The sequence below is a fragment of the Mercurialis annua genome, linkage group LG2 (assembly GCF_937616625.2).
Source record: "Mercurialis annua linkage group LG2, ddMerAnnu1.2, whole genome shotgun sequence".
Lineage (NCBI taxonomy): Eukaryota > Viridiplantae > Streptophyta > Magnoliopsida > Malpighiales > Euphorbiaceae > Mercurialis > Mercurialis annua.
The window spans coordinates 56,340,555-56,363,437 of record NC_065571.1 but is presented as its reverse complement, the minus strand read 5'-3'; the positions used below and the strand labels follow the sequence as shown (position 1 = coordinate 56,363,437).

Sequence of the window (22,883 nt, the reverse complement as noted above, 5' to 3'; positions counted from 1 at the left end):
TACCCCAATATTTTAATTTTTGTTAATTTTTTTACTTAAATGATGAAATCATTCAATTAATTAAGTCTAAACATGAAATTAAATTCTTTTTTATTCAAAAAAGTACAAATAAGTCCTTTATTTTTAAAAACTAACTAAAAATCATAATCAAATTAACACTAATTTAAATTCTTAATTAATTTAACTAAATTTAAATAAATTTTAAAAATATACAATCAATATATGCGAGACATGGAAAATGTTTTAAACAAATTTCCAAACGCAAAAGACGTTAATTTAATTTTTCAGGGTACAATTGAAACACAAAAATGCAAAATAGGGTAAAATTGACAAATTTTCAACGTCAGGGTATGATTGAAAAGGGGCTAAAAAGTCGGGGGGTTTTAAGACATTAGGCCTTCTAAGTATATTCTTTTACACTTTCATTTTATATTTTCTTTCTCATCAATTATACTGACTTGAGCGTTAGTGTGAACAATCATTATTATCTCTCTTTTAACGTTCTCTTGATGTTAATTTGCTTTTTTTAGGTTTAAACTTACTGTAAAAAAATCTTACACAACTGCAAAATTCTTAAGAGCCTACCGAGTCAAGTAAGTCAACCTCAGTTACAATATATCAATTTGTTAGCTTTTCTTTACATATCAAAATTAATTAGCTTCCGGTTAACACTAAGAAAAATACATTTTTAATTACTTTTACTGTTCTTCCATTCACAAATTCCTTAATTTAACTACTTTACAAACTATTGAAATTTAAAAATTAAAATGTACATGTTTACACAATAATGACGTCATCGAGCATTGATTTAAACAAGATTGTTTTTATGCGTAGATATATTAACATTTGAAATCAATAATTATTATGATTGTACATATAAATGATATTTTTATTTAAAAATGATGGAGACAGACTAACTCAAACAGAGAGGACGAGCAACAAGTGGGTATTTAATATATACTATATAGTAGTAATTTATAATATGATTTTGTACTTATTTATAAATGTGGGAGTTGCATTTTGAAAATAAATATTGATAAAGATGACTGGATAGTGATGACAATGCTGCCAATTTAAGCCACCCGGCAGAATAGACCTAATTAAATATTAATCAATATTGGCAGCCCTACCTTAGCACAACATGTAGTTTGTAGGGTTTGTTTTGTAGATAATACTATTTTCTGTTTATTTTTGGATTGAAAGGTAATTTTTTTATTGAATAAATTGCGTAATTATGTTTGCTATTGTGACGTTCATATCTATGTTTGTAAATCATCTTCACGCTAAAAAAAATTAATCAAACTTAAGAATAATTTTGCCAGTGAGGCCTGCCCCGGTTGGTCAGGTCCTCCGATTGCATTCCTGAAGTCTCGATATCGAATCTCAGCACGATTATTTTTAGGCAGATTTAACTTAGAATATCTAACAACTAATTTAGAATAAATCTATCTCTGAAAAAAAAAACCTAAAAATAATTTTATATTATTACTCGCTAACACGTTTAATTTTATAAGAAGAATATAAAGGAGCATAAGTATTTTAATTGTTAAATTTTTAAATCAAACCGAAACGAACTATGCGTTCGGATTACATCAAATCAAACTGAAATTTTTTATTTAGTTCGTTCGGTTAAAAAAATTTAGATTTTTTTTTGAATAAATAGATATTTATTTTTTATTTTGAAATTAATTTAAACGTTAAAAAAATCATATAATAATTTTACAGATATACTATAATTAAAAAAATAGCTAAAAAGGTTAATGTTATATAAATTCATTAACTATACACGTTTTTTCAATTTAATCATAATACATGAAATGTCTCAAAATATATATACAAACTTTTAATTTGTGTCAAACTATTAAACACTAGCTCATAATTCAATATAATTTACTGAGGTGAGTGATGGCAATGGGGAGGAAATTTTCCGATTCCCACGAGGATCTGCCCCTGCTGAACAGGGAATTTTCGTTAATTACCCCTATAGGTACGAAAATGGAGAAGTTCCCCATTCACGGGGAGAGGAGTGTAGTCTCTATCCAATGAGAATCTGCTACAATACATGTATTTTTATTATTTTTTCATATATAATTTATATTTTAATTCAATTTAAATTTTATTAGTATAAATTTACAATAAAAGTATAATGTCATTTATAATTTTATAATAATCAAAAAATAAAAAATATAAATATTCATATAAATTAAGCATTCAGTTATAACTTTTTTAAACTTAAAAAATTAATATTTTTTATGCTTTAAATTAAAAAAAAACAATATTTTCTATATTTAAAAATATATATTTTTAAATAATTAGGGTAATTTTTAATGACACCAAATATAATCAATACACTTTAATTTTCAACCTAAAAACCAAAAAAAAATTAAAAAATAAAACCTTCATATTTCCAAATTAAATGAGTATGGGGAATTTTATGGGGATGGAGATGGATTCATCTCCATCAATTAAATGGAGACTGGAATTCCCCATCGAAGCGGGGATGGGAATGGAGATGGCATCCCCGTCCTCACCTATTGTATTTCCATTTCTCAGGTGATGCTCATTCTCACCAAGAAGAAAGTCATGTTTCGACTGTTATCTCATCAAATTACATTGAATTATACACTAATGTACCAATTTGACACAAAATTAAAATTGGTATATTTTTATAAATTATAATAGGATGTCTATAATTAGTGAATTTATATAACATTATCCTTAGACAATAAGCATAAATGTATGTATTTACATCAGCTTTTCAAAAATTTAGCTCTTATTTTCTTATTATATTGTTCTATTATTTTAGTTTTTAATATGTCCAAATCTGAAAGCTAAACAACAAATTTGTATACAGTTATAAATTGAACTAAACTATATTCATTAAATAATTAAACTGTAGTTGTGATTTTGATTCAATTTGATTTTATAGTCTAATTCGATTTTTTACACTCGTACCATTATCTTCATCAACATAAGATCAACTTACATTGAATATGGTACCACTAAAACAATATAATTACCATAAAATACATGTAAGATTCACTTAAATGTGAATACTATCAATACAATAATATATAATATATAAATGCAATTATAATATTAATATAAAATCTATTTAAAGTACATGTTAGATCAATTTGACTTAAAAATAAGATATGAATGTAACAGTATAAATCTATCTATATCCACTAGAACTAATATCAATTTGTTTTTTTACTTTCTCAGCAATTAATTTTCCGGAAAATATATTTTCTGAAAAGTATATATTTATAAATTAAATGAGGTTAATGTCAAATCCGTCTAAATTTTAAATTGGTGACATAATATTAATATAAATCTACATAAATCCACTAAGTCAATCCAATGTCAAATCTATTTAAATTTTAAATTATTGATCTCACATAATAAATATAACAATATAAGACCTACTTATATTTATCTAAAATGTAGGTCAGATCTACTCAAATTTTAGACTGTTAATCTAAGTGGATAAAACAATATAAAGTTTATCTAAATCAACTTAAAGTCTACATAAGATTGACTATCGACCACCATCGACGGCAGCGCCCAGCCACGGGATTCTGGCGACATAATTTCTTAGATAAAAAAAATAATGTTCTATAATTATTTTTTAGATTTTAGATTAGTCTTAACATTTTTTTTTAAATAGGTTATTTTTGTAAAAATTCCACTTATTGTGATGGATACAATTTTGTCTATTTCTCATTTTCTCTCTGTGACACTTTTTTTTTTAAGTGTCAAGTCAACTTCACTATGTACTTTTGTTTATTGGCCCATTTTGCACGCCAACAACTCACTTGGCCCTTTCTTGGTAATTTTTAAGTCATCTTTTTCTTGATTCATTTTCCAATACTTCCAATGCTTCATAATTTTTTTTCTCAAAAACTATATTTCTCGAAAGATAATTTTTTTAAAATATTCATTTTATTTTTAGGTTTTTGGACAGTAAATGTAAATTTTTAACATAATCTAACAATCTTAATTTAAAGACATAAATACTATAATAAACTTATTAAAGATAATAGAAGAATCAGATAAGAAAACAATAGACAAATATTTTATAATTTATATGTTCATTCAATAAATCAATTCTCTAGTCATTTAAAAGTTGAATTTCCAAATTTTATATTTTATAAAGAGAAAAGGTACAAAAATGACCTTCATGTATAGCCCGTGTCTCTTGTTGGCACCTCATGTATTTCGGATCTCAAATATCACTCTAACGTATTGAAATACTTAAAAATTCCAATTAACTTTTTTTTTGGTAAGCCCATCCGGTTTCCAAGGCTTCACCCTGACTAATCCGGATCCGACCCGTGTCGCGCACCTGACATGGTGGGTGAGTCTTCTAGTGGGAATTTTCTGCATTCACAAGGACTCGAACCCGAGACCTTACTTAAACGATACCAAGCCGCTTACCACTTGAACCAACTCCCATTGGTTCCAATTAACTTTAATTATTCTTAAAGTAACTTCAATTAACCTAAAATGGCCCCACTTAACCTAAACTAACCCTAAAACACAGCCTCCGCCTAATCTCTACCGCCCTTCAACACAACTTCCTCCAATTTCAGATTACTCCACCTTCAACACAATCTCTCAGCAAGAACCAACTCCTTAACCTCTAATTTCGGAACAAAAATCTCATTAACCGCAACTACAGCTGCTGCAGCACTGGATCCAAGCCACACTTGCATGAGTTCCGCAGAGGAATCGATGGTGATGGATACAAAGTATCCAAGTCTATCTACTGTGCATCCTAATAAGTTAAAATCGGGACCCAGATCGGCAATGACGGCGGATGCGAAGGACTTGACGGAGGTGAAAACAGGTTCGGGTTCAGTTGTTGTGATGATCGTGGGTAGATAAGTTGCAGCGGAGGAGAAGTGATAGATTTTTGCTATGTTTTGGGGATTTTTAGTATTGAGTTCTTCTTGATTGATGGTGTGTAGTTAAATTTCTAAAATGGGGTTCTTATTCTAGCAATCATGTTTGAATTTCTGTGTTGAATTTATGTATTAGAATTGAATTTACATCTGATTGATGGTGGGTAAATACGTCTTTAATATGTGGAATTTAAAGTGGAATCTTCTTTTCAAGTGAAATTTGTTGCTGGGTTTGGCAAGATTGATGGAGAATCAAGGTTGGATTTTTAAGGTAAATTTGATTTGGGGAAAGAATGCCCAGATGAAGACATACGATTGAAGATGAAGATAATGTGGTTGTAGGGTTGTTTGATTCGGTTATCTGGACAAAGTGTAAAAGATTGTGTTTTAGGGTTAATTTATCTTAGTTTAAGTTAATTGAAGCAATATTAGGTGAATTAGAATTAATTTCAGATTTATTAAACTTAATTAATATATTAATTAATTATGATTAATGCATTAAAAATATTAATTATGATTAATGCTTATGTGTTATATTAATTTAAAAATGATGACATGTCAGATTAATTAATGCTTATATCTACAAATAGATTGACACATCACACATTTAACACCAAAACTAACTTCTGTTAGTTTGTTGTGTTTTTTTGATACTTTTTCAATACGTTAGGGTCATATTTGAGATTCGAAATACATGAGGTGCCAACAAGAGATATGGGCTATACATGAGGGTCATTTTTGTATCTTTTCCCTTTTATAAATAAAATAAAATGAAAGCGAATTTAATTTTTTTCGAAACAATCTAAATTTATATATTTACATTCCTATCTAAACAATTTGATATATCAATGAATAACCGGTATGAGATTTTGAAGCTGGATCCAGTATTAAAACAATGAAACGAACACCAAAAAGGAATTTTGGACGTTCACTTTGACACTTAAATAAATATATTAATCTTAAAAAGAAAAAATAGAATGCGAAAATATAAATGGAAGAAATATCCTTATATGGGGAGGCTTATATGTGAAATTATTTGATATGATTATTTTTAGCAATTTCTGTAACGACGTTGAACTGTATGTTTTTGTTTTGTCTAGAAGAATATATCATTATTATGCTCGGACAATGTATTATATTATGAAAAAAATACTTAATTTTTAAAGGATTTTTACGGTCTCAGACCACTTGCTCATGTATAACGTTTATATTTGCGATTGAAGTATACTTTGCCAAATTTTTGATCTAATACTATTCCGAGTTGGCCCTAGATCGGATTATGATATTATTTTGTTCTGACATAAATCATATGCGATCTCCTGAAATTTTATTTTGAATTGTGATATTATTATGTTAGATTGATCAAAATTGACTTATTGAATTTAGTTCATTTTCCAGCATTTTGGAGGTATACTTTTATCACGATCCTTTGAGAATAAAAGCAAAATATTAGCGTATTGAAAACGCAATAAATTACGTGAATTTCTAGGTTTGTATAACATATGCAAGGAGAAAAGGTTGGCTTAAGAAAAGGAGTTATAGCTTCATTGTATTAGAAAAGTAGTATAATTGTAGTTAAATAGTTATCTTCTTCTTTGTACATTTTAATGTGCACTACTGGCTGCCTATATACTTTAGGAAAAAACTATGAGAATTACTTTTTAAAAACAAATTCAATTATGACAAGTGACGAATTCAGAATATTTTATAGTAAGGATAATATTGTATTGAAAGTTTATAAAATGGATCTAATTGATGAGCTATAAATTTGAAGGTGCGCTATACTATAAATTTTAAGATAGAAAAACTATATTATTAAATTTTATATTCATATCTTTTCAAATATTTTAAGGTGGGCGATTAAATTTTATCTACGCCACCCCTGATTATGACCTTTATATTTTAAACATATAACTTAAAAATCCTTAGAGTTAGCTTCTCTTTAACTTATTTGACATGAAATCTAAATGTACAACCAACGAATTGACATGAATTTGATTGAGTTGACTTAGATTTGACAAAGTTAAAAAAGTTTAAAGGCCACATTCTTCAAAGTTCCACATACTTTTTAAATTTTTATTTATCGATTTTTTTAAAAAAATTGTTTTTATTTGGCCTATGTGCTTAATTTAATTTGCCTATGTGCTTAATTTAATTTGAAATTTTAGATTTTCAGAAGCATGCATTACACTCACTGTAAATCGCGCGTGGAACCGAATTTAAATATCCACCTAATTCTGTATATTGTCAAAAATCGACTACATTATCAAATTTTGGAGACGGACCAAAATAAATAAAAGTTTAAAATACATGAGTCTATTGAATAAAATAATTTGAAAAAGAACAAGATAAATAAAAATGTAAAAATATGCGAGTCCCGTATTATTTTTATGTGAAAATTATTCTGCGGCTAAGCGCAAGGCTTACGACTTCCATCTATAAATTGACTCAATTAATAACAAAAAACGAATAATACAAAAATCTATTGAATTGTTTTAAAAACGAACAAAGGATCAATTCACCCCCTCAACTTGGCACGAAATATCAAATGAGTCATTCTCGTCGCTTTTGGTACAAACAGACCCAAAACTTGCGTTTTCGTATCGAATCAGCCCCTTTTTTATTCTTGCCCACTCTCAACCTGTGTTTGAAATACACTCTCCTGGTTAAAAGTCTAGAATAGTGCTTATTATTTTTAAAAAATTACAAAATAATACATGAATTTAAAAAAAAAAACTAAATTTTAAAAAAAATAAATTGAAGGAGGAGCAGCTCAGCTGCTCCTCCTCAGCTCCTCCGGCTGCCGGAGGAGCATTGCTCCATCGGAGGAGCAGATGGGTCTGCTCTTCCCCGTGGAGCAGACCCATCTGGGTCTGCTCCTCCATCGTGGAGGAGCAGATCCAGATGGATCTGCTCCGGCGAAGAGCAGACCCATCGGGTCTGCTCCTCCACGATGGAAGAGCAGACCCGATGGGTCTGCTCTTCATTGTGGAGCAGACCCATCTGGGTCTGCTCCTCCATCGTGGAGGAGCAGACCCAGATGGGTCTGCTCCGGCGAAGAGGAGCAGACCAAGATGGGTCTGCTCCGGCGAAGAGGAGCAGACCCATCTGGGTCTGCTCCTCCACGATGGAGGAGCAGACCCAGATGGGTCTGCTCTTCACCATGAAGCAGACCCATCTGGGTCTGCTCCTCCATCGTGGAGGAGCAGACCCAGATGGGTCTGCTCCGGCGACGGGTCTGCTCTTCCACGATGGAGGAGCAGACCCGCTGAGATTGCGGGAAAAAAATGCGATGAAAAAAAATTCGAAAAAGCGATGAATTAGAGTTAATTGTGTTTTATTAGAGTGAATTAGGGTATAATTAAGAGTTTTGATTAAGTAAAATATAATTTTTTTTAATAAATTTAAATAAAATGTAATTGATTCGAGTTAAATGTGTTTAATTAAGATATAATTATAGTTTTAATTAGTTAGGATATGATTAATTAAGTTAATTAAATAAAATTAACAAACTCACTCTCTCAAGGGCTCTTTTGATACGAAAACGCAAGTTTTGGGTCTGTTTGTACCAAAAGCGACGAGAATGACTCATTTGATATTTCGTGCCAAGTTGAGGGGGTGAATTGATCCTTTGTTCTTTTAAAAACATATGGGCCTTTTGTGGGTTAAGCCAAGTTTAAAAGCCAAAACAATTTGAAAGTAAAGATTAAGAATATTTTTTGCATTTTAACCTGTACATTTTTTATGGTGGTGGGCCATGCGGTGGAGGCGGTGGGAGAGGAGGAGTCCGGCCTTAGGCATGGTCACTAAGGCCTTGGCAAAGGTCACCAATGAAAAAGTTAAATTTTGTTATTTAAAGAGATTTTAAGATATAAATCAGAATTCTAAAAAAATAAAAAAATTAGTTAAAGAGTTGAGTAGTTTTCAAATACACATGGTCAAAATTTATTTAATATTTTATCATTGTTTTTAAAATAAGTTGAAAAATAAAATAATTTAATAATTATTAAAAAATGTAGAAATTAACAATGTATTAAATTTTAATCGTAAGTTGTTCATATCTAACGGAAATGATCGAACGACTTAATATGTTTACAATTTATAGTGTCTCGACTTAATATTGATGTTTTTAGTACAAAGATTTGGTCTTAAATTTTAAAAATGTGATGGTATCGGGACTATGCGTCAAGGCCTAAAATATAGATTTATAAATGGACCAGACTGGAGCCGGGGTTACTAAACTTTTTTATTTTTTAAATAAGAAGTTCAATTCATACCCGACCCATACTTTATTTTTACCATCCTAAGGGCATCTCCAACAATAACCTTCAAAATAGTGTGAATTTTACACTAAAACTACTCTACTACAATATTTCATCTCCAATAACTAACTCTATTTTTCACTCTAAAAGAATATTTTCAGCATATTTCTAAACAATAAAATTTTAAACATTTTATACTTACACCCATGAATTATTCAACACTTACAAAATACATTCATATATTTATTTATAATAAAATATATTATTAATTTTAATAATATATTTACTAAATATTTTTATGATATGTATTTTTAATTGTGTGTGCTAATTTTAAAATTATTAATTAAATAATAAAAAATATTAAATATACTTTATTTATAAAGTGTTCAATTAACTAATAAAAAAAATTATTTAATGTTACATATTTAAATTTCCGATTACATCGAACATTTTTAATTTGGACTATTGTAACAAAAACTAATAAATATTTAATAATGAAATTTATAATAAAATAGAAAATCAAAAATAAAATAGAGTTACTCTATTTTGTTCTCTAACAGTACTCTATTTTAAAGTACACTATAATAGAGTGACTCTATATATAGAGTAAAAAAATAAAGTATATTATAATTGAGTTGGATATAAAGTACAGTTAGAGAGGATTTGCACACCAAATTGACAATTTGGTGTGCTTTTGGAGATGGCCTAACTCAACTCTTGCACTCTATTTTTGCACGATCGGTCTAACTTTTTTCAAATTTAGATGTAATTGTATAAGGTTAATGTCAAAAAAATCACGAACTTTACACGTTTTCTCATTTTAATCACGTAGTTTAAATTTTCTCATTTTTATACACGAACTACCATTTTTTCTCAAATTCATACACGGTGCTTAGTTAGCACTCATTCATTGGTGTAAAGTGACATCCACCTCATCAAATTACACCAATGGAATCGTGACACCTCAGCACCGTATATGAATTTGAGAAAAAGTGGTAGTTCGTGAATAAAAATGAAAAAATTGAAACTGCGTGACTAAACTGAGAAAACATGTAAAGTTCGTAAATTTTTATGACATTGACCCAATTTTATATAAAAATAGAAGTTTGAACCGCCCATAAAATAATGGATTTTTCTTGGAATCATACTCGGACTCGGACCACATTTGTCTGGGCCGGGCAGGTACGAAGCCCATGTATATTATAACAACATTATTTTTACTTAAAAGAGTATTTATTGAAATGCAATTGTAAGAGTTACGTCAATGAGTTCCCTGAAAAGACAAAATTCACATGCAATTCAATTAGTGATACAATTCTTTATAAAATCCTAACAATAATGCTACATCAACAGATCAAGATCAAGATCAAAATCAAAATCAAAATTTTATTTTCTTAATCATTAACTCAAATTCAATCACTACCCATCTCTTACAGATCATTCTCTGACCCGGAAGAAACTCATCATCAATGGCTTCTTCTAGTTTCACCCAGATCAAAGGCAGAAACTCAGTCACTGAGTTAGCTGCTTTCAGGACTCGTCCATTGACTCAGCGTGTCAAAAACAGAGCTCAGTTGTTAAGAGTCGTAGCTGAAAATAAAGTAGAACCCGATTTGAGTGTCAGTGTAAATGGGTTGAAAATGCCTAACCCGTTTGTTATTGGGTCGGGTCCGCCTGGTACTAACTACACTGTCATGAAACGGGCCTTTGATGAAGGCTGGGGTGCTGTTATTGCCAAAACTGTAAGCTTTGTTACGAAATGAATGTTTTTTTTTGTTTTGTTGAGGAATTTATTAAATGTTTGTGAAATTTTATTGATGGTTTTTGGAATTTAAGTTATTTGTTTGTGTTGTTTTTTTTCGATAGCACGTACATTTCATTCGATTAACATGTCCCGATTTAGAAACATTTCAAACACTTGCATTTCGGACACGAAACTTGGGAAACTTTAAAATAACACTGTTTCACTGTTTGCCCGTGTCCGTGCTACCTAGGTTTTTTGCCTTGTGATATTTGGTGTAAAATCAAAGTACTTGGATTTTGTGTTAGGTATCACTAGATGCAGCAAAAGTTATAAATGTGACTCCGAGATATGCCCGGCTACGGGTAGGTGGTAATGGCTCTGCCAAAGGGCAGATAATTGGGTGGCAGAATATTGAACTCATAAGTGATAGGCCTCTTGAAACCATGCTCAAAGAGTTTAAACAGTTGAAAGAAGAATGCCCGGAAAGGATTCTCATTGCTTCGATCATGGAGGAGTATGACAAAGCGGCTTGGGAGGAGCTTATTGATCGAGTAGAGCAAACTGGAATTGTGAGCTATAACTATAATTTGATTGTGTATATTTATGAGATTTTTCAACTAGATATGTTATTGTAATGTAGAATTCCTGAAAATGTTTCTTAGGATGCTATTGAAGTCAATTTCTCATGTCCTCATGGAATGCCTGAACGTAAAATGGGGGCTGCCGTTGGACAAGACTGTGGACTTTTGGAAGAGGTTTGTGGATGGATTAATGCAAAAGCTACTGTACCAGTATGGGCGAAGATGACTCCTAACATCACAGACATAACAGAGGTCATTTTCTATCTTTCTTTTAATTGCTGGTTCAATGTTTAGAGTCACTTGATTTCACATATTCCAAGAAATTCGCATGCAGATATGCAAGTGATTTAGGACATTCCGAGTCTTAATTCTTGCTTTGATGTTTGTCTCTCTGTCAGTTCAAAGAAATGCGTACATGCAGGCTTTCATGCCATTTGAACAAGCAAACATGCTGCATAACCTATGCATTGTTTTAATTGAGACAAGCTTTTAGATGCGATTACGACGGTTGCCATTGACTAACACATGAATATTTCTATAGAAACAGCAGTTGTATACTGTTATATCCTCGATTAAGACACATGCCAATGTGGGGATTTATTAGGTTATGTAATTTTGATTAATTTAAATTAAAACCTCTTAATTATTGATGAAACTCTCTATTAGGGTGGAGAAAGCTTACCTAGGACAGAATTTTGTATTTGCTACATTGTCACTATTTTGTTTGGAAATCTCATTCTCATAACTTTCAAAAGAAAAGGAACTACTACTCTGCATCAGAGTAAGGTAGATGGGTTAAGTTGAAATATAAATGGAGTTTTAGAGTACAAATAAAGCTGACTTGAAGTTAAACGTTTGTATAACCTCCACATATTTATCGACCTTGTCTTCACCTTTATTAACTTCCTTCTGATCGCACATAAAATTTTCATGCAATATTGCCAAAGAAAGATTTTTCGATTGGTATGTTCTGATAAGAATAAAGGTCAAGTTTCTGAGCGAGTATAAGATTTGCGAGATTTATTGACATTCACAGTCGAATGATACTTGTAGAGATGTATCTATGTGTCATTGTTAAGATCCAAACACATGAGTGGTATAGATGCGAAAAAGACTAGAGAACAGCTATAGAAACAAGGTTACATTAGAAGTAAGAACAAAGAGATATGAGATGATCGAGAAGAATTTAGGAATATTCAAGGGGACATTTGAATACTAGCCAGCTAAAATAAATACTGCTATTAGTGATCTTGTTTCTGTACTGTCATACTTTGGGTGCATGTCACAAAATTCTCATTATTTACTTCGAATTCAGCATTTTATTGATTGGATTTCTACAAATAAGTGACTCGGTTCTTTTTGTTGTATAGCCAGCTAGGGTTTCTCTCAGATCAGGATGTGAAGGGGTAGCTGCGATCAACACAATCATGAGCGTAATGGGAATCAATCTGAAAACATTACGACCAGAGCCTTGTGTTGAGGGGTTGGGAATGTTTAAAAGCAATCACATTTCAAACTTAACTATTATTCTCTTATAAGATTTATGTGCTTTAATTTTTGTTATCAGATATTCCACTCCTGGGGGTTATTCCTGTAAAGCAGTTCATCCTATTGCACTTGGGAAGGTTATGAATATTGCGAAGATGATGAGATCAGAATATAATCTTGATGAGTACTCACTTTCTGGTATTGGAGGTGTTGAAACAGGCAGTGATGCTGCCGAGTTTATTCTTCTTGGAGCAAATACAGTTCAGGTGCACATTTATGACTATTGTTCTATTTTCTTACATCAAGCTGCGAAGCTTACTTTTTTTTATTCCGTTCATGGGTGTCTGAGATGTGTTGGCTGTCTCTTGAATATTAGTTATTTAAGGTCTTAAACTTGAAATTTGGAAGGTAGTTCTAAGTTCTTCTTTGTAGGAATTACATATAGAGTCATTTTATATTCCTTAGTTTGTTTCCTGAAGGTTTAAAATTTCATTCTAGAATAGAAAAGTGGTTTAATTTTTTTCTTGAGTTAGTTCCTGGAAAGCAAAAATTTTAGTCCTAACTTATTTGGCCTGAAATGTATTGGCTTTAAGTGATTCTTGTTCGCGTATTATCTTTTTTAGTACATGGTGATCCATATTGTAACGATCCATATCGTAAATTATTTATTTAATTCTTATGTTTCCACTATAAAACAAATGCTATGCTATTTTTATTTGTTTCTCAAGATTTTGTGGAACTTAAGCATTTGAATGAAGCTATTAATTTATACACATAATTGAAATGTAGTGAGCTAACTATGGTTGGTAGTTAAATTATAACTCTACTGCTACTCTCATTAGAATTAAACAAGTACCAACTCTTGCAATAATGTTATATAATTTTGAAGAATTGATCATTTTCTCATGAGATTTTTACAATTTACACCCTGAAAAAGTTAATTTCTCAACACGTCCCAATACTAAATGCAAGTGTTTAACATGTTTGATTTTGCTACTTTAGGTCTGCACTGGAGTTATGATGCATGGATATGGACTAGTGAAAAAACTGAACGAAGAACTGAAGGATTTTATGAAAATGCACAACTTCTCTTCAATTGAAGACTTCAGAGGGTATGCATTTCATTGTGAAGAACATTCCTATATTTTCCTGGCATTGTCACCCTAATATCTTGTTTTCCTCGTTGGTTATTCAGAGCATCGCTCGACTATTTTACAACTCACACAGATTTGGTAAGACGGCAGAAAGAAGCGATTGAACAACGGAAAGCTGTCAAGAAAGGTCTGCAGTCTGATAAAGACTGGACCGGAGATGGTTTCGTGAAGGAGTCGGAAAGCATGGTTTCTAATTAAATTGCCAGACTTCAGTAAGCTTTCTTTCTGTTGATATTTGAATAGAAAGACTACAGGAATACTTTTTTTTCCGTAACAAAACCAGAGGAATACTTAAGTTGCTGTTATTATAATTCATAACTTCTCCTGTGCTTGTTTTTTTTATCAGTTCGTGCATAGAAAAACATTGCATTTGCCAATTGTTAAAATCCAAAAAAATTCAACGCTTGAGGTTGTTTAACTCCCGAAATAATATTTATCACAAACTGCTTGGTTTAATTCTACTAAACTATGTCCGATTGAAATCCCGACTTTCTTCGAGCACCTATGAGTTTTAGATTGTCTTAAGAGAGTAGTCTAAGGGTGTGTTTGGTTTAAATAAGTATATCTTTTTTAAGAAATTCATTTGGAATTTCATGTATTGTATCTTTGGTTTATTAATTGAATTCATTTGGAGTTATATATCTCAATTCTTGAAAATTGGCTATTTTTATTTTAAGTTTTGATAAAATTAATAAAATTTGCAAAATGAAATTCAAGAGGTTAAATCTTTTTTTATTATTAATGAAAAAGTATTAAAAATATATTAGATTGAAGTATAGTTTAAATTTGTCAAATATACTCTTCTATAAGTTTTAAAAAGAGAAAATTTAGAAAGAGAAAAACTTATTAAATTTTAGAGAGATTTATGGATTTACCTAAAAAAAGAAAATAATTTGAATTTCTACCTCAACACGGAAAAGTCAACAAAAATACTCCATGATTTGGCCACTTTGATATTTTTACTCTCCATGTCTAACTTATTAGAATTTTACTCTGCCTTTATTATAGGCTTCTCTGACACACTCTCTCTCCTTTTCTCTCTTTTTTCTTTCTCTTTCTTTCTCTCTCTCTTTTCATACCTGACGTCTCTTTCTTTCTTTTTTTCAAACTTTTATTTTGTTTACTTGTTTCAAACTTGTTTCAAACTTTTTTAAATTAGATATTTTTTATTTCTTCATACTTTAAATTAACAAATTTGCTATTATAAATTACCAATAAATAAAACATTTTCTTTTCATTTATTTCAGTATTATCAAATATTTTATAATTTATAAATATATACTACTATTTAAATATTTTATTATATTAATAGCATATTCAAAAATTATTTGAATTAAATAAAAAATCACAGTATCACATTATCATATGATTATCACTGTATCACTTTATCATATGATTATCACAGTTTCATCTTAGCATGTAATTATCAGTGTATCCTATCGTATTGTCATCTTATTATCATATTATTATCAGTATCGTATGTAACAGATTATTATATGATAATGTGATGATACTGCTGGATAATATTAGACAAAATCATATTATCATGTGATTATCACAATATTATATTATCATATGATTATCACAGTTTCACCTTATCATATAATTATCAATATATCATATTGCATTGTCATTTTATTATCATGTCATTATTAGTATCGTATGTAGCAGATTATTATCATCTCGTTATCATAATTTTTCTGTAATTTGTTTTTATATAGGTATCATATTATCATACCATTATCATTTTATTATCAATAAGAACCTTATCATACTACTCTATCTTCATATTATCATCTCGTTATCATATTTTTTATGCATTGTTTTCCATATAGGTATCATATTATCATACTATTATCATAACTTTATTATTTAATTATCATCTGGTTATCACTGGTATCATGAATCTTTTAGTAATTATATTTTCACGTACATTATCATCCAATTATCGTATTTCATTATAATCTAGTTATCATACTGCAGTGTTATATGATAATATTACGATAATAACATGATAATCAGATGTTGTTTTTTTCATGCAGTGTTATGATAACAAAATGATAATATAGTGATAATAACATGATAATCATGTTATTATCACTATATTATCATATTATCATACTATTATCACAACTTTATTATTTAATTATCATCTGGTTATCACTGGTATCATGAATCTTTTTGTAATTATATTTTCACGTACATTATCATCCAATTATCATACTACTCTATCTTCACATTATCATCTCGTTATCATAATTTTTATGCATTTTTTTCTATATAGGTATCATATTATCATACTATTACCATTACTTTATTATTTAATTATCATCTGGTTATCACTGGTATCATGAATCTTTTTATAATTATATTTTCACGTACATTATCATCCAATTATCATAATCTTATCATATTTCATTATCATCTAGTTATCATACTGCAGTGTTATATGATAATAACATGATAACCAGAGGGTTTTTTTCCTGCAGTGTTATGATAACGAAATGATAATATATTGATAATAACATGATAATCAGAGGTTGTTTTTAAAAAAAAAATTAATTTTTTCTGCAATGTTATGATACTTACATGATAATGCAGTGATGATACTCATATGATAATCAGAATCTGTTTTTTTTTTGCAGAAAATCATTTTTTGTGTATAAAATTGTTTTTAATGCAAATGTTTAGATCTAAAAATGAGAAAATTCAAGAGTAATTCTTTTAGATCTGAAAATTAAAATAAATCGTATTAATCAACCACGAGTTGAGAAAAAATTTCCAAAATTAAATATAAAAAACGGCGGAGCAATGAAAGAACGGCGGAGGAGCAATGAAAGAACGGCGGCGGAGCGATGAAGGACGACGGTAGAGTAAAGAAAAAAATAAAGAAAGAAAGAAGAAATAAAAAAGAAGAAAAAAGAACCAGAGAATAAGAAGAAGAAGAAGAAGAAGAAGAATAAAAGGATGAGGAGAGAGGAGAGAGAAAAGGAAAGACAAAAATAAAAAAAAAGCCAACTGTAACATGATAGGAGTAGGAAAAATATACTTGGAGTAAAAAAATAATAAATAGTAGGTATAATTATAATATAAATATGTTTTAGAGTAAAAAAATAAAAACATTAAAATTGTGAGGTATTTTTTATATCTTTTCCTTATTGAGGTAGGAAATCAAATTATTTTTAAAAATAGAGTATCTATCCTAATTTTCTCTAAATTTTATAAGGCTTAAGGTCTTAAAAACCATAGATTTTTTAATATTTTTTCAGTTCCACTTCGACCTTGTAAAATATCAATTTGACCCTATTTGGGCTTTTACCGATTTCGATTTTGCAGTTTTTTTGTAGCAGCCGAAACTTTTCATAAGTTTTGGTAAATTTGTAAGGCTAGTAATTGTTGATACAACTCGTTTACACAATATGACACAAAATTGGAGGAGTTTAAGTTGAATATATGTAGGTTCAAGTCATAAACTGAAACGGTTAAATAACATGTTAAATATCTTAAACCCACCTAACCCTCTAAGATTAGTTATGTCAATAAATTAAATTATTACTTGTGTGACCATATGTATTCATATAACACATGTAATTTGTTTATTGTTGTTTGTTGTATTAAAATTAAAATTTAAGATTGTTTTGGAGGTTTATTGTTTGATAATACTGTTTAATTAACAAATAGGTTAAATATGTTATTAATAAACGTGTTAAACATATGAATTGTAGAATTTATAGTAAACGGATTAGACAGTTCAATAGTGTTGTACATGTCGTGTTTGAGTTTGATATTTTGACACGATTAGTTAAACAGGTTGTATTCGAGTTGAGAAAATATATTTATATTTAAATAGATATACGCCAAGGGACACGATTCATCAACCCCATATTTTTGATAGGTTTAGTTAATTTTCTAAAAACGCTTATCTTTTATAAATAAAAAGTATAATTTTGTGAAAGAAAAATAAATTAAATCTACTTTTATATAAAAGAAATTAAATATAAAACATAAAGGATGTAAAGCAATTTTGAATAAATCCTAATGGATAAACTCAATAATTTTTTGCATAGCAACCAAACAATGGGGTCATGTTTACATTTACTAAACAGAAAAAAAAGTGCACTTTTTGCATATTTTATATAATTAGCAGCAGCCACTAGGTTGGAACTTTCCCCTTTTTGCTCATTCTTCTATTAGTTCTCTCTACCTCCTGCAACTCATGCAATATATATAAGTGGATTAGTGGGATAAATTAATTTTTTCATAAAACTATTTACTTCTTTTATTTTTTTATGATATTAATCAAATATTTACTCTTACTAAATTTTAAAAAAAATGATCTAAATTAAAATTACACTAGAATAACTTGATATTACTAAAACAAAACTATTAAATTCTTATAGGAAAATGATAAATAAATTAGGAAAATTAAATTCTAATTATTTTAAATATATATTTTATAAATTTATAACATATGTAAAAGTGTATTCGCGGGGGAACACTTCTTATCGGACAAAAATACTCTCTATCAATTTATAAACTTTAATTGTTAAAAATATTTCATAATCACAATCAACAACAAACACTTATATAGACATAAAAATTCTCTAATTTTAAAGAAATCTTTCCTAATCCTAATCAATTAAAAATCTTTTTTTAATACTAACTACATATAATATTGTAATCTCTTAATATGTAGTCTTTCTATATGCATTAGGTTATTTATATTATTGATTTAAATTTTAATTTTTTATTCTATATTTAGATAATATTAAATATAAATCATGATAAATATAAAAAAAACCACGAGCAATAATCTCAAATGTAAATTATATTTAGATAATATTAAATATAAATCACGATAAATATAAAAAAAAGAAAACCATGAGAAATAATCTCAAATGTAAATTACGATAAATATAAAAAAAGAAACCACGAGCAACAATCTCAAATGCAAATTATATTTAGATAATATTAAATATAAATCACGATAAATATAAAAAAAGAAAACCATGAAAAATAATCTCAAATGTAAATTACGATAAATATAAAAAAGAAAACCACGAGCAACAATCTCAAATGTAAATTACGATAAATATAAAATTAAAAAATCACGCTCACGCTCACACTCACAATCTCAAATATAAATAATAAATGATTAACTAATAATTAATAATTAATAAATTATAAAAATCTATATATATGATTTAGCATATAAAAATACATTAACAATCTTATACATAAATCATGATAAATAAATAAAGTATGAATCACATGCAACACACGTGCACAACAAACTAGTTGTATATAAAAGTGAATTTGTGAAGTCAATACATTAATGAATAAGTTTATTCTTTTTATTTTATACTCTATGATATTTAAGAAGAAAAAAAAAAGAAGAAAACTCATGTAATTAAAAAAATTAAAATCCCACCCACTATCAAAATTTACAAAAACTTTACTAATTTTCAAATTAACTTATGCATTATTAATATTATAATGTTAAGACTAGCATTACAAAATATGTAATAGGGTGAGGATTACACAATTTAGAATACTAAAATCTTATGAATATTAAATTTTGTTATATAATAAAATTGTTTCAAAATTTTACGTAAAATATTTTTATTTTATTATGAGTTTTATCATATATACAAATTAAACACATGCGAAATAAACTAGTGTACCTGAAGAAGAGTCGGTAGATTGAAGATAATTAAGCTGAAGATGCATGTTGTTGATAAAACCAATTGTCTCATGCTGAGGTTCTTCCATTGCTACTTTCAATTTCTTTAATGCTAAGCAATATGCTTCCTGTCACCCATTCATCAAATATTTATAGCCTAATTACTTAAAAAAACCCCACCTTGAAACAATTTTTCGTTTATACCTGATCTAGGAAAAAGTTCATTTGTACCCTTTTTTTGATTTTTCGTTTTCAATTGTACCCCAAAATTTTATTTTTTGACAATTTAATTAATTATAGGATGAAAATATTAAAAATAATTAAATAGAAGGGTTATATCATCTTTTTTCTATTTGAAAAAATACAAATAAGTTAAAAAATGAAGAATTATTTTAAGTTTTTTCTAGATAAAAAAAGTTCAATTTAGTGTTTTAGGGTAGAGTTGAAAACAAAAAATCAAAAAAAAGGTACAAATGATCTTTTTCCTAGGTCATGGTATAAACGAAAAAATATTATAAGGTGGAGGTTTTTTAAGTAATTAAGCCAATATTTATCATGTCTTCAGTATTTGATTTCTTAATTAATGGTTATATGTTTTCATATATCAATTACAATAATGGAATCGTAATAAATATTTTTTAAAAATAATTAATATAGTCTGATCGGTCAATTTTATATATTTATGTTCAACTCGATCGTTTAAATAGATAAACATAAAATTATTCTCGAACTCGGCTCGTTTAGGATACGAACAAACATTGTCCAATTTTTTTATTAAGCCGACCACCAGACTGCTCGTGAGCAATTCGATTTGTTTACAACCCTAGTTAAATTCTAAAAATATCAAAACTTATGTTTTTATTAAATACTATAATGCTGCATGCATACTTCCTTTGCAATCTCCCGACCAAAAATATGAACTATTTCCTTTACTAAATTTTGTTAAATTTTTGTTAATTTACTCATTTCAACACCAAAAACCATCTTGTTTTTCACATTTTTCTTCTTTTACTTTCCTTTATATCTACCATAATTTTATTTATTTTTGGGTAGAACTAAATACTATGTGCTAACTGTTCACTATATTGAGTATTATTTCATTCAGATTCAATCCGAACAGAATTATATATACAAGCCTATCAAATTTAACGTACTTTTATGGGAAATTACCCTCTATACTTTTTTTTTAAAAAAACTTTTACAAAAACACACTGTTTACCTCTAATCTACTAATAAACAACCAAAAAGGGAAAAAATTTCAAAAACTGAAATATTTTTGAAAAAAGCCCTACTTTGATACCCTTTATTCTAATTTGGTACATTTTGTTAAATTAGAAGAAGCCCTTAATTGGTGATTCTACCAGAAATATTACTGTCTTGTCATTTTCAACCAATAGAGATCTGATTAAAGTAAATGGTCAAATCATACCATGTTTAGCTATATGTCACGTCTAGATTGATGCTTCACTACATTTATTCTTCAGCACAGATTTTTTTGACAAAAGATAAGAAATAGTTAGCTAATTAATTAATTAAAGAGTAAAGGGTCATTTTGAGTTTAGATTTTGTAACTCGGAATTAAATAATTCATTCTCCGTCATTTTAGTCAATTAAAAATATTTAATTATTTTTAATATCAATTAAAGGACAATATTTTCTATTTTCAAATCAGTTAAGAATAAATTGAGTTATCTCGATCCTGAGTTTGTTTATTTTCAAACCCTAATCACTAAGCTAAAGTTTATTATCCATTTATAAATGCAAGTGTAAGAAATTTGGATTGGGCTATAGTTTACCATGAAGTGATCTAGCTCTGGCTGACTCATTGAGCTTGAATTTGGCTTTTTATTAGGCAATTTCTGCTTAATACTACCATCATTTTCATCTGCATCACCAATGCCACCTATCTGGAAAAAAAGAAAAAAAACTCTTCAAAACAACATTTTCTATGACCATTTAGCTAGCTAGCTTGTCAAATAATCAATCCACTTAAAAATTCAAACCGTTAGGTGAAGTTTCAGTAATAATATTATCGGTGGAAGAGCAATTCATATGCGCGGGCGCCCGTCCTAGTCGGAGTTGATCGGAAACGCATATTATATAAAAATCCGATTCTAAACTTCACTCCAATTAAAATTTTCTAGCTACGCCACTGAATATATCTCTAACAATATTGACAAAAAAAGTAACAAGAGATGAGAAAGAAAAACCTTCAAGCAATCCATATGAGTCTGAACTAAAAGATCATACAAAGGATGGCTAGAGATTCTCTTCTTAAGAACTTCTGCTTCGTCTTCTTCTTCAACTTGTATCTCCTTACTATAAGTATTCTCCATTTTTTCTAACCTAATCAGTACTATAATTACCAGCTAGCTAGAGAGATGCAGCCTTTATAAATTTGCTAAAAATAGAGTAATAGTTATATAGTTTCATTACCATATATGCTCATATATAAGAAAGATCACTATTTCCAAATTTGTGTGGTGCTGTGCATCGGTCGGTTTGGTTATCGAACCAATATAAAAATATTCTCATATTAGTATTATGATTCAAATGAAAATAATAATTAAGATATTTATATATTAATTATTATATCAATGAAAATGAATATTTTCATGTCAACTATTGGAGAAATTCTTGCGTAAATTCAGTCCACCACGTCATTCGTGGACCAAAACTATCACATAATGACACGTTATTAAAATGATGGCAATCTTGTGATACTACTATTCAAATGTGTAAATAAGTAATAAATGAACTTACAAAATCGCCATTATTTTAATGACATGTCATTATGTGATAGACTTAGTTCGCAGATGATATGGTGGACTGGGATTGGGATTCCCTCAAGTTCAAATAAACTTGAGAGGGTCATGTTCTTAGTCTACACCGTCCATTGTAAAATAAACAGTATATATTAATTTGATTAAAATTGTACCTTTTTTTATCTATACTGTTCATTTTACAATGAACGATATAGATCGTGAACTTGACCCCGTCAAGTTCAAAATAAACTTGAGGGAATCTCAATCCGCTGGACTGAGGCCTCGCTTGGTTCGTTTTA

General features: G+C 28.8%; 2 protein-coding genes across 2 annotated transcripts; one reads left to right on the top strand and one right to left on the bottom strand.

The window, feature by feature from the left end:
• The first annotated feature begins 10,424 nt into the window (after positions 1 to 10,424).
• LOC126669792 (dihydropyrimidine dehydrogenase (NADP(+)), chloroplastic) lies at positions 10,425 to 14,476 on the top strand. Its single transcript, XM_050363352.2, has 7 exons — positions 10,425 to 10,911; positions 11,219 to 11,482; positions 11,576 to 11,746; positions 12,865 to 12,977; positions 13,062 to 13,248; positions 13,985 to 14,094; positions 14,178 to 14,476. The coding sequence occupies exons 1-7, from the start codon at positions 10,639 to 10,641 to the stop codon at positions 14,332 to 14,334; spliced, it is 1,275 nt and encodes a 424-aa protein (XP_050219309.1). The 5' UTR covers positions 10,425 to 10,638; the 3' UTR covers positions 14,335 to 14,476.
• Positions 14,477 to 18,155: 3,679 nt separating this feature from the next.
• LOC126670188 (homeobox protein rough sheath 1) lies at positions 18,156 to 22,226 on the bottom strand. Its single transcript, XM_050363854.2, has 4 exons — positions 22,030 to 22,226; positions 21,616 to 21,726; positions 19,821 to 19,947; positions 18,156 to 18,343 (listed from the first exon to the last, which is right to left on the bottom strand). The coding sequence occupies exons 1-4, from the start codon at positions 22,153 to 22,155 to the stop codon at positions 18,327 to 18,329; spliced, it is 381 nt and encodes a 126-aa protein (XP_050219811.1). The 5' UTR covers positions 22,156 to 22,226; the 3' UTR covers positions 18,156 to 18,326.
• Between the last annotated feature and the right edge of the window lie 657 nt (positions 22,227 to 22,883).